We start from the raw sequence: 14,056 nt of genomic DNA, 5'->3' as shown, positions 1-14,056 counted from the left end.
ATTGTTTGTATCATAAGTATTTTCGAGGTATTTTAAATAAAATGCCTACTTCCTGAGGTAGCATTGTGATGTGAATATTTTCCTAGTATTGACGGTCATCCTTTTGGATGCGGGGTTCTGATTTCTTCGGCACATTAGATGTGGATTTGATAGAGGCTTTTGATTTACTTTCTTGCACACTTTGTCGATGTATTTGTTTTTTCTCACTCTCAACTTGAGTCATTTCATCTGATGTAGGTCTAATTTTCCCTTGGTGTTTCGACTGTAAGTCCAAGTGGCCTAAAACAAACATGAAAATCAAGTAAAGTGATAATCCATTTAACTAATTGGATTTACTGGAAAGTAATGAATTTGATCTGAACGAGATGTATATAGTTAAAGAAATACAAATTATTCGTAATGAAAACACCGTAGTACTCATGAAGATTTCGAAAAAGCTGGTTATTCTTTAAAATTGAAGTACATACGTCAACAGGCATCATTTTTTATAAAAAATTCAATTGCATTTGGATAATAGAATTAGTAAATAATAATAAGTTTCTTGCATTAACTAAAGTTTACTGAAATTCTAGCATTATTAAGCAGTAACTAAGAGGAGTGAGATACTTATTTCCAAATTACACAGCGTTTGCCTGGTGTGGTGATGAATGTTCATCAAAATGCACATACTTTCCAGAAAACCCTTGTTAATGGTGACATTAGAAATAAATATTTGTAGTTGTTAGTCAGAGATTTGACTACTTCATATTACCAATAGTCTTGTTTATTCTTTCTATTAAATAATCCAACCGTTTTTTGTCGCCATTTCGGATTGACTAAAAGTTTTAGTGGATAATCATATTTTCGTTTAGTAATGATTCTTTATGGTCACAGACAAGGCGCTGTCTTTTGATATTTCTCCAATGTAGTGAGATAATGTTCTGTGGCTAGTTGAACCTATGCACATATGTCTCAGTTTCTACTTTATCAGTGGTCGACTGAAGATGTTTTAGGGGGTGATCGTATTTGTTGTCTGAGGCAGTATCCATCTGCATTAGCTTATTTTTCGTGTGGACTAGGAGTGTGGTTGAATTTAAAAATTAATACCTTCGAAGATGTATAATATAGCCATGAATCCTGATTTATTGAGTTAAGTTGTGAAAGTTGGCTTTCATATTAGTGGTTTTAATTTAGGGATAACTGTGACCACATTACTGCTTGGTGAAAATTTAATGTTATTCTATGTCTTATTTTTTAAGCCATTAAAAGTGTCCACACTTTACCTATTTGATAAGATGGCTAACAAAGTTTAGTACTGATTTAGATATCATAAAAGAACAGTAACTAAGATTAGTATGTACGACTCGCCGTTCGCGATTTATGTGACTGCTTATTGTTCATTACAGAGTTCATAAACACCTTTCCTTACCTTCACGATGTTGATCCCATAGCGGTAGAGCTAAGTTGTTTGTGTACGTGGAACCTAACTGTTTAATGGGGATTTGACTCATAGTTGGTTTCGAAGAATTTACAAAAGGATAAAATGTATTGTTATGGGTGTTACTAAATGAAGTTGTTATATCAGGTTGAATTGATGTTAAACGGCTGGAAACTGCAAAGTCTATCAGTTGTTGAAGTCGTTGAAATATCATCATATCAGGATTTGGGGAAAACCGTGTATCCACATCCAACATTTTTCCGATAAGATCCCGAAATGTCCCAAGCTTTTAAAAATAAAACAATAACTAGTGTTATGCTAATACTTGGCAATGTTTGTAGGGATACTCAAACTTCATGGCGTCAAGGAGACTGGATTTGAATCTCTTCTACTTAATTTCGGGATTTCCGATGATATCCAGTATGACCGGAACGTTGTGGGACTAGATTTGTATACTAACTAACCACTGGATATTAAGCAACGTAATGTTAACAGAATATTGCTTTAAGTAGCCCCATATTAAATTTAGGGTTTATTATTGACTGCTAAAAGTTTCAGTATTGAATAAAGTGTATTACAGTATTAAGTCACTTGTTTTTTGTCTGTTATCATTAAGAAATAAGTCCTGTGACCAAATAATAGTGGCCTATAAAGAGTAATATCACTTGTTTACTGAGAAAGTGGTTCATTTCTTTTGCTGTGCTCACACTCAAGAGTAAGACGCTACTACAAATCAATGAAATATCCTAGTGATTTAAAGGTTTCGTAAGTACAGCTTTTTGGCATAACATATTCTTTTATATTTCATAAGAAAGGCATCAATGAGATCTTGTTACTCTTAAAAGCAGTTCGGTTACTTCTGCTTTGCAAGGAAAATGGTAGGTAAAGTCACCACCACCACTAAAACTAGAATATTATTTATAGATATCAATGCGAAGGTTGGACTAGATAGTTTCGAAAAAATTGGGTATTGAGATAATAATAAATATATTTTTCGTTATATCTCAATCAGTAGAAAAAATATATTTGTGACTTAGTTCTAAGCCACTTCTTCAGAGTAGATAAATTACCGAGTTAGATTAAGTTTAGGTAGTACTATTTATGTAGTATATTCTTCTGTTTTGGTAATTTACCACATGTATGATTAGGATCAATGTTAAAATCACTCGACAGTTTCATATTTCTTTATGCCATTTTCATGATTTTCGACTCATTCTCAGTCAAAATTTCATTCTTACTTACTAAGTATTACATTCAATATTATTAATTTCCCAAGTCTTATCTAATCAATTATTATTCGTTGAATTTGCGGAGTTGAATTTTAGACAAATATACTCGTGTATTACAATGCTTTTGTTAACAATTAAATGTTATTGGTTGAATCCATGGGTCAATATAAGCCAGACCATCATGGAAAACCTAGAAGCACTGGACGGCTGTTTCGTCCTAGTACGGGACTCCTCACCAGTTTGCACCTATGATCCCTCCGCGGGACGCGGACCTAGATGCTTCAGTCTCGCGCGCGAACGCTTAACCTCTACTGAAATAAAAACCTCTTTTTTGAGTCTTATTTTATTCCATGAATGAATTAATAAATTGAAAACAAGATTAAATATTGATATACTACTTACAGCTAGAAAATTTCTTATTCACTCTAACAAATTATCTTGTTACAATAGTAGAATTTAAACTTACTTTTTTCTTTTTATCATGTACATCAACTAATAAACTTTTTGCCATTTTAAATGCTTCATGCTTAGATTGTGATTTTGAATGTTGCTGTTCAATTGATTTTTGAAGTTTTTCCATTTTTTGCAATTGAAGTTTCAAAGATGTATTCAATTTTTCAATTTGTTTATCCTAATTTTTAATTTCAGGAAATAGTTTCAATTTTTTTTTAAAAATTATTAAAAATAGATGAATTTTATTATTTTTTTTTAAATACGAAAAATGTAGTGTTATAAAATCTTTATAGAGGAAATTAGTTCAAACAGCTTATTTTCAAGCCAATGATAAATGTGGACCTGTAAAAACACATTATCAGTCTGTTAGCGGGGAATAAACGAAATAAGGCACGTTCTGTGCATGATCGTGACGGCGCACGCTGATTGGCTAATTCTAAACCAATCAGCTCTGGCAGATTATTGGAGAAACATGTAGAAGCTTTTTATGCATATACTATAAATATATTAACGTTTTTCTAACGATTGATTGCTGTTCACCTACCCTTGTTATTTTGAATACAATTTCGTTCCTGTTCAGCGTGTTCTGATTTTTGGGGTCTTGTCGAGTATAATTGTATAAGAGTATCAAGCAATAGGAGTAGCTGGGTCGTCTATTAGCAAAACAATTATAACACAGTCAATACAACGAAGTGTATGAAATATCAATTTTACATACAAGCGAATTCAAAGTAGCAATAGGATCGAGTGATATGTATGCTTTAACTTATGTATTCTGTGATGTCGGTTTTTTTTAAATTTCAGTCCTGTTAATAATGTTGCTTTCAAAGCGTACCCAATCATATACTTTAAGTTTTGTATGGAACTTTACTATGCATCTAGTTTTGACGAAGTAATTTTAATGTGAGCGGTGATCAAGTTTGTTTTAGTTTATACACTAGATTACTAAGTATTGGTCCAATTTTCTAAATGTAGCTGTTTTGGACAACAAGTTAACTAGTCTATAATTAAGTGGCTTAGTGCATCTCAGTAAAGACTTTTAATCTCTGTCTTTCATTGAGAGAGTTGAATCCAGTCAGCTGACGTGAATCAACTGACATTATAAATAGCACTAGAGTTCACAAGTTATTTACATACTGCTCTTTATTCTAATAAATGCGAGCAAAGTAACTTATAGATTTACTGGTGTCATACCTTCTGAAAATAATACTCTATTACGAACTTATTCATTCTCACAACTTTGAGGACATTCCACACTAACTGAGACAAAAAAGGTCAACATGTTTTCAGCAGTGCAATCAACATTCATCTATTTGTCAGTGGGCACGGTGTTTTCATTTCAGGATTTCTCAAAATAACCAGTGCCCAAACAACTTCAAATCTGTCACATTTTGACAAAGCATCTTTATTAGAAGATTAAGACCAAATTCAGTAATTGATTACGATACACCTATTAGTCTCGCATCACTCTGATGACTCCAGCTTACAACGATTGGTTTCGTAACACTTCATGCTCCGAATTACAAATTCTTTTTCTGCAGTCTTGCGTCTTTAATGAGCTCTTATTTTACTTTGTCAATCTATACAGTTTTTAACGTTATTGAGTTACTTCGGCATCGCTTATTTTCTAGAAACTTCTCTCCATGCTTTTCGAAACGTTCTCTTCTAGAAGTTTCACATTGATTACAATAAATATATAAAAAAAGTGATATAAATGGTGGATACACAAAGAAGTTTATTTTGAAGTATGACAAAATGACATTAACTTTAATTTTGTATCAAACAAAGGCCTTGATTGTTAGTCATTTGGTGGCAGCCTGTTTTGATTCATTGTCTCTTTATTATCATTTATAACTTCACCCTTTCTTTTTTATCATTTCATCTTCAACATATAAATACCAATAAATCTTAACTGTTATGTTAAATATGTTGTTTCCTCCTGTGTTTTTTAATGTCGTTTCGTACTAATCTTTACTGGTAATGATATGTAATAAAAATTTAGCTCGTTTGCAACTGATGAGAAGCCTTGAAATATAACGTGTCAACTTTATTCTGAAAATATTGTTCTTTTGGCTTTATTTAAAATTATGAAGGGATCAGGATTAATGGAATATTTAACTATCAGAACATCTCTTCCAGATTTATTATTTTCCTAATAATCTCTATCGTTACGATAAAAATTATTTACAATGGTTTTAAATTAAAAGTACTGTTGTTTCTAGATTGTAAGCAATTGACGAGAGTACCTGGAATATGTGAGTTTATATCATTCTGTTACAGTTTTTTTTTAACTGTACTCAATTTTATAAAACGGGAAATTGGCATGAAGTTTAGATAATTTATCAGGCCATCTATGATAACAAGACTGAATAGTATAGATTAAAATTTGTCTAGCATTTTTAAGTAGTCCGGCAGCAATGTACGAGAGATTAGAAGTTGTATCAATAAATGTCACTGATATTATGGCTCGTATCAAATGATCTTAGCTCTAGGGATTATCTTGACCACACTTGAGAGATGAATGTAACGCATTTATGAAGTACACCTTTATTCAGTTGGCTTTGGTTTACCTTGTTTATATGATAGATAGTGAAACTGTCCAGATGTTCAAAATGAAGTGAATGAAGGTGATATCGATTATGTGACTGAATGTTTGGTTAGATTACAGTATAAAACATAAAAAGCTAGGTGTATATGCATATCAATACTTAAATACTTAATTTGTGGACATAGACCACATTCACACAACATATTAGACTTACCAGATTTACAATATATAATGTACTTCACAAAAGATATTGTTAAAATTTATGATTGTCCTAAATTTAACAACTTACTCTATCTGCAATTTGTAATTCGAAGTTATTTTTCAAATCATTCAATTCTATCTGTTTACTTTCAAGTTCTTCTTGTAATTTAGCTAAAATTTGGTCATTACACTTTGGATTTTGTACATTTGCCTTATGGATTTCTGTAATTTGTTCAAATAAATCACTTAGCTGATCAGAAAAACATTTTACTAATTTCTCATTACATAAGTTACACAATTTTTTGATTGATCGCCAGTCTTTTAATGATAACTGACCTTGGTTCTTTATAATTTGATCTGTTAAATGTTCAATCTGTTTATGATTACAATCATTTTCTGGCATCTCCTTAGCCATATGTAAATGGCATGGTAAATGCGATTGATGACATTCTAGATCATGCAAACATTTATTTGAATTATCACAAGTCCGAACAAATTGTTCATGAGGAACTAATGGTTCATGATTTTTAAAATGATGATGATCACGAATCTCACTTGACTGAACGCATACCCATGGTAAGCAACCTCTATTTAATAGATGCTCGATACGATCTGTAAATTAAATGAGTTGGGCAAGAAAAATGATTCGGGAAAAAAGTATGTACTATATGATACAAACATTGATAGATTAGGATTTGAATAAATGATAAACTTTATTTATGTATCAGTCAGCTGATGAAACTTTTAACAGAATTCCTTAATATTTCATAAACAACAGGTCAATAACATAATAAGTAATGAATAATACTTCGATTTCTAGGTGACGGTAAATCAAGTTTATAATGGAAGTAGATATACAAATGATATTTTAAGTGGTATAAATATTTAGAAAATGTCACTCATTAAACTGAAAGCAATCAACTTAACAATTAATTTAATCATCAGAAGGGGGTTTTGTGGAGATTTTAGTAATTTTATATAGTTGAAATCATGAGCAAATTGATGCTAGACCACCATGGAAAGTCTGGAAGCACTGACTGGTCGTTTCGTCCTAGTATGGGACTCCTCAGCAGTGCGCATCCACGATTCCGCCTCGCGAGATTTGAACCCAGGAATTGTCAGTCTCACGCGTGAGCGCTTAACCTCTAGACCACTGAGTTAACATCCAACGGTGTTAATATCTAACTTTAACCAATTCACAAAATTGCGCCACTGTCCACCATTGTCATCAATAAGCTACTATCTCACAACAGACCCGTGCTTCCAGGTTTTCTATGGTTGTCTAGCTTCAATTGACTCATGAATTCAACTATTAAATTACTATGCTATCCACAAAACCCCTATTTGATTATAATATCAAATATATTCAGGGGAAAGTGTTTCATTAAGTATGTAACTCAACATTAAATGGTTCCATTTCTTAAATTCATTTTTAATTGATTAGTAAGTTTACTTATTGAAGCTAGAACTTGACTGATGATACATCTATCTAATTAACTTAAAGTAAAACTTGTGACTTGAAAACTTTGTAAACTCAAACAGCCTTAACTATCAAAATTTAACTATTTAATAGGGAGTGTTTTAAAGTTTCGTGTCGGATAATCCTAATTCCTTAAACTAGTTGATTAGACATACGTAATATCACTACAGCGTAACTTGGTATCAAAGCACAAGTACATGTTTCTAGGTAAAGAGCTTGAACAAGTATGTTTTGATATCAAGTACACTTAGTATGACATGGAAACCATCAGTGTTACCGTAATATCTTTAAATTGTTTATTTTTATAGATAGTTTTGCCACTGTACTGATAGCACACTTGTAGAAATTATTCGTTACACCTAATTCTCAGCAAATAGTAAATTATACAATGATACTTTAAGTGTTTTAACATTTCTATTAACTACAAATAAATATACTGAGAAAAAACGGTCGTATACATATTGAACAGAACTGTATATTTGTCCAGATAAACTGAGATCTTGGTTTTGTGACTATTGACTTCACAGTGAATTTGAATAAAATTAGTCTGTATCCCAGATATTAGGATAATTTTAGTTGTTATGAGCCAGTTTTTAATAAAAAGTCACCACAAATGCAAACATTTCAGTGAAATCTAACTTGTCTTACTAAAATTTCTTTGTATTATTATTAAATAACAATAATAAATAGTGGCACAAAATAAACTAAAGAAAAATGTCTTACCTAGACAACCTGAAATCATTTCAGTTGGTTTAGCCTCTTGGTGATCGATTTGTATACCCAAGTAATCACACAATTGAATCAACAACGATTTTATCTAAGTGATGGTAAATACATTTATCATTATTATTAAACTATGATTGCAGTAAGAGATGCCATGAATGCATTTTAGTAAACATATAAAAAATGAACGTTTCAATACTTTTGGAATGTAGAATGCAGCCGAAACAAAAGATTATTTCATGAATGTTTCCTCCATTCGCCAACGACAAGTTATTTTATACAGTCACCTTCTTAAACAACTAGTATTTTTCTTATAAAGTAAATCATCTTGATTTTAATCAAAAGAACTACAGAACAGAGTTCACTGATGGAAATGAAATAAAATTCAGATCAAAATGGAGTCTGCTGTAGATGTTAGTTGGTCCAAGTTGTCATACTACATTAATATGATGAGATGAAAATAACAAAAAGATCAAAATCATGTTGTAGCAGTTTTAATAAGAAATATTAAATCTGAGGAATATGGTTCGAAAAGAATACGGGGAAAGTTATGTATGAAATAATATTGAAATTCAAGACTGACAGCAGCATAAACAGTTAGTGCACCTGCGCCATTATGAACAATTACGTGTCACATCATATCATGGTTATTTCGCCAAACCGATCGGATAGTCTGCATCTACAGACATTGGTCAGGACAGTAGTCGATGAGTGATGGCAATTCTTGGTTTAGGAAAACACAATATTCACTATTGCCAATTCCTATGAATCGATTTCGTTTCTTTTTCGAAATACTTACTTGAAAAAATTCAACGCACCTAGATAGTTAAAAAATAACCCATCATTAAAATTATTATTAGAAGCGAATAAAATGTTAGATTTCACAAACCAAAAAAAGTTAACTCCCACGATACCTAACAATCTACTATCCTACTATGTAAACAGTTATTCGTTTTATTCATTAATTTTAAACCAGGATTTAGAAGGGAGCTCAAAACGTTGTTGATACAATATTCAGTCATCAGTTAACTGTCAATAATTGTACTACTTAGTTCTCTGAAAGGTTCAAGTTAGATCAATCAAATGATCATGACAGAAAGTAATAATATATCAGTTTATTTTACATATTGTTGGATTTTAAGTGACTATGTACCACCTTTAATCATTGTATTTATTAATTACTTAAGTTGACTTTTATGAACTTCATGATTATCATAAAGACCAATTTTAATTATTAGCAATTCTATTGTTGTTTATGATAGTTCCTTGATATTTCTCTATTAGAAAATATCATTTAGTCTGACTATTCAGTTAGGCAAAAAGTAATTAAAGGTATTTTTTTTGTTTCGGAGTAGCCAGACTGAAAGTTAACCGCTTAACAGGGTATTGTTTAAAAGGATAATGGATTACAATTTATTTGGTTAGACAGTTGTAAACACTGATCAGAGCGTGTTATCGGATAGTAATTAGGACCCTCTGTTTGACTATAAGTGATTAGAAATGGTTTAAATGAAGTATACGGGTAAGAAGTATTATTGTGTTGTGCGCTCCCTATGCTGACAGATTAAAGTAGTATGTAACATTAATCGGAAGTGAAATACTTGGTAGCAGAAGTTTAAAATCAAGAGAGCGGGAAGGAATTGGAGAGCAATCACAATGACAACGGAATTAGAGGAATAATGGAGTATGCAGAGGATGTGCAAGTGATGTATTTAATTTATGATTTCCACATTTAAATATGTCACTTTGTGATAATGCATTAAACAATTACCTTGTTCTCGCCACCCAAGTTTTCGTTCATCATGCTAATACAGCTCCAATGCTGATGTCTCTGATGCAGCTTAAAAAAGTGCTTAATTCTGATGTTATGAGAAGAATAATCTTAATACTTGTTTACCTTACAAACGAGGTTATTTACTGTAAACATAATTTTAACATCGAAACTATTTAACAAATAATTATTCCACGTATTTTACTAACTTTCTCTTTTAATTCCTGATCTTGCTTGTATAGAAGATGAAGACCTGATAACTCAGTTTCCATTCGTGCACAATCAGTTTCAGCTTGTTGTACTCGTTCTCTTGCCTGTTTCAATTCTGTATTCATTGCTAAACCAGCTTTATGCTGTGCTTCAAATTGATTTTGAAGCTCAAGTACTTTACTTTGAAAATTATTTCCAGCCTTAAATAAATAAAATAAATATTAAGTGATTATGAGAAAGAAATAATTCCATTGTTGAAGATTGTTTATTGTTTTCCTTAGATATTTAATATTGGAAATACAAGTCATGGTAAACTATAACTGAAAGTTTCACGAAATTGATTCTGTTTATCAAATTAAATAACATTTTACTCAATGTTATTTCTTCAAGATTGTTACTGGTATACTACAACAGTTATATGAACCAACCATGTGAAATTCATATAATACTGAGCTTAATTCATTTATCTACGAATAAACTATCAGCTTACCTCACGCATTTGAACAATTTGATCTAAAATTCTCTCTATAGATTCTTTGACACCTATTTCAGTTGGTTGACATGGTTTATCAATTGTTGATAAAGATGCAGAAAGTGACGTTCTGGAGTAGAAAAAATAGTGAAATAAGAATAATAAAACGTTTCTGACATTTGAGGTTGTCATGTTAATCAGTATTTCCTGATAACAGATTTATTTACTTTTGGTTGATAAGCCATAAGGTCCTGCTTCTCTCCCTCGTTCTGAACTATCTATAGCCTTTTCAACTTCATTTACAGTTGGGAAATTGTATCGATTCACTATTCAGGTTATTTGGGATTAGACTACAATTGAAGGCTAGCTGAAAGTCAGTCAAACTGTTCCTTAAACTGTTCTACCTATCTATTTAATCTAGATTGAGAGTGAATACTAGTTGCATCTGATACTTCAGGTAGTTATGTAAATGCCGATGATGGTGTTTGAGTACGGTAAAAACTCGTGAAATTGATGCTAATATGAGCCATCTTTGGTGCTGTCGAGAAGTCAATGTAGCTGTAAAACGTTGAGTATATAAGGGTCGCTAAGAGCACATCCACTGTATTCTAAAGAACTGGCTTTTTTAGAGCTGAAAATATTCGACGACTCTCAGAGTTCTATAGTTGTCGGTCTCAAATGATCTCTCATATTCGGTAGTAACAATGTGTTAACGATAATTATGTCTGGCAGTCCGTTTTTGGTAATAGCGTAGCAATTCACTTGATGTCTCCATCTTGAAACACCAAAGAATGTTATCTCATAGGTTTCCTCATACCTCATTATTTGCCGACATTAGAACTGGGTCGACAAAAGAGAAAAGTAATTATTCTGTGACCTTGTGGCTCTGGCTTCTTTTGGTCCATTATGACCTCATGGCCAAGGTCTTCGAGGTGCTGCAACGTAATGGCTTTGGAATTTATAAGATATGACTCAAAGTAAGACCTAACTGGTATCTTACTTTACTTTTTATTTACATTCTCCATAAAAGTGAAAGGAACTTTGTCAGCTAAAGAAACGCTTCTTGTTTGCGATTTTAGCTTAACTATATCTTTTATTTATTGCCATTCTTAATCACTTATGAACTCAAAATAATGCTATGTCAGTATCCATGCAATTATTTACCTTATTTATTTTCACTTACAATAAAGCTTTCATTTGTGTACTTTCCATTTGAAGTTTGAATGCAGTTTGTTTATTTCTTTCTTCAATTAACTGTTTATTATTTTGTAATCCATCTATTTGATTACGTAGATCTTTAATGATAATTTCTTTTGCTTGTGACATATTTTGTAATAATGTTAATTGTGAAGTTAAATCTGCATTTTTGGCCTCAAGTAAATTTATTTTCTGTTATAAAGAAATGTAAAGTATTACTGGTTAGTAGTAAGAACAAAAAAGATAACTATTGAAGTTGAAGTTATATTTAATTGTATTTTATGTGAAATAGACAGAATTAATCAGTCACTAAACAACTTCTGATATTATAGTGTTGAGATCTCAGTGTAACCTGAAGTCTCACTTATATAGTATGGAGTGTGGTCATTAATTTAAGTGAATAAAAATGAGAAAGCCATATGTATAATGGTGTCAGATGGTGAAAGATTATCTTTAATAGGGAGTATATCTAGGTTTTATGATTGTCGGGGTTTATCAACAAGATATACTTACAAATTTATGGAGATTAGTGGTTATTGAAGGAGATTCAGTTTCTCATTCTCAAGTTCTGTGATGTAAAGATTAGTTCTAATGAACTTGATAAACGATAGTAGATTTTATTCCATGAAGTACCAAAGAAACAACTGTATTCTGAAAATAATGAGTCACTACATTTCCATTCCTTGCTATGAGCTTTTCTGTCTTATATTTTGTTATAAAATATATAGAGTGTAGCTAGCAGTAGAATTCAGAAAGCGCATTTGGCTTTGTCTGGGACTATTCAGCTGGATGTATCTGCACTTCGGAACTGATGTCCTTTTTGAGACTCGAACCCAATACTATTTGCCTCCATTTAGATACTGAGTCCAAATAGCCACTCACTTGTGTAATGAGTATGAAATTTAGTTCAATCTGAAGTGGTTCGGATTGTCTCGTTGTCGATGTTTTTGACTAACATATGTTTAGCTGTGGTTGGTCTGGATTCCATCACTAGCTACCATTCATCTCTACTTAAAACCCCTCGTGACTTATTGTCTATATCGAGACTATCCGAACAGGATGCATATATCTCTGAAGAAACTGATCGATTAAAGTCTTAAACACCAATGGGAAGATTCGAACGAATAATATATATCAATTAGAATTCACTCCATCGCGCAGGTGGGCGGCTATCTGAACTGAGTTGCTAAATGGAGGTAAATAGTATTGGATTCGAGTCTCGAAGTGGACATCAGTTCTGGAGCCCAGGTAAATCCAGCTGAACAGTCCCGGACAAAACCAAAAGCGCCTTCTGGATTCTACTGCTAGGCAGGTCCCATTTATTCTATAACAGCTAATGTCTTAATGACATTAACTAGGTAATCTGCAAAGGATGTTCATATTCCAACTAAGACTGATCAAATATCAGTCAAATATATGTGCAACAGGATAATCCAAATTATCTCAAATTGTCTTACATTTATTTTAAGTTACTAATTATATCCGTTAGCCACGTGTATTTACGCGTTTATACAGGATATTACAATTTAACACGAATCTAATTATCAATAAATGAAAGAAGTATCAGAATTGGTGGAAGACTAGTCGTAAACATTGACAGGTGTATATGATAGGCAACATATCACACTGTAGAGTTTTTTATGCAATAGAATCGTGATATTCTTTAATTAAACGCATATGAAACGGGGATTTGGTTCCAGTATTGTATATTCTATGTTGAGAGTTGTTTTCTTTAATGAAATATATGATATAGAGTAAAGTGAGTATTACTTTTATTATCTGACGGTAGTCACTTTCTTAAAAGCAAATAAATTTGTTTTATGTAAATTTTTGAGATAAAATTATTTTGATCCTGTTTCACTTGGCTCAATTCTCTTGCAGATTAATCTAATTCTTTGGTCCTACTAATATAGGTGAGACAAATACCGTTTTCAATGAATTAACACAGTAAGATTCCATCGATCTATTGAACATTAACAGGAAATGAGATATCTTCAGTGGTTGCTAAAATATTCAGATTGTATTTACTTATCAAGAAAAAAACTCTAGTTAGGCTAAAAATGGATAAATCTGGTTGCTTTAGCCAACTTTATAACTGTTATCTCGTTGGGATGTCTTTTCATCAAATTTCTATTTTTGTCATATAAAAATTGCTTGTACACTCTACACACGCGTAATTCTTAGCATGCTATTTATGATTTCTACCTGTCTCCCGTCTAAAAATGGTATTTTCATCTTCTATTATTCGAAGCAAAGTTATAATGAATTTCCGTAAATATGGGTAGCTTACAATAATTTACCAAGTGATTAAATTAGTCAGAGCAGTATATATATATATATATATATATATATATA

General features: G+C 31.7%; 1 protein-coding gene across 1 annotated transcript in view; it reads right to left on the bottom strand.

Annotated features, from left to right (window-relative positions):
* Positions 1-82: 82 nt before the first annotated feature.
* Positions 83-14,056, bottom strand: part of Smp_135350 (putative kinectin (Kinesin receptor) (CG-1 antigen)) — a gene marked incomplete at both ends in the record, with an annotated part of 20,056 nt that continues 6,082 nt past the window's right edge. Inside the window, 8 exons of the mRNA XM_018789686.1 lie at positions 83-279; positions 1,409-1,703; positions 3,113-3,277; positions 5,937-6,460; positions 8,052-8,145; positions 10,032-10,175; positions 10,523-10,634; positions 11,688-11,893. Coding sequence (XP_018655104.1) covers positions 83-279; positions 1,409-1,703; positions 3,113-3,277; positions 5,937-6,460; positions 8,052-8,145; positions 10,032-10,175; positions 10,523-10,634; positions 11,688-11,893 — 1,737 coding nt within the window. The remainder of the gene's footprint in view (positions 280-1,408; positions 1,704-3,112; positions 3,278-5,936; positions 6,461-8,051; positions 8,146-10,031; positions 10,176-10,522; positions 10,635-11,687; positions 11,894-14,056) is intronic.

The sequence above is a fragment of the Schistosoma mansoni genome, chromosome W (genome assembly GCF_000237925.1).
Source record: "Schistosoma mansoni strain Puerto Rico chromosome W, complete genome".
In the NCBI taxonomy this organism is placed as follows: domain Eukaryota; kingdom Metazoa; phylum Platyhelminthes; class Trematoda; order Strigeidida; family Schistosomatidae; genus Schistosoma; species Schistosoma mansoni.
This window is presented reverse-complemented; position numbering and strand designations above follow the sequence as displayed.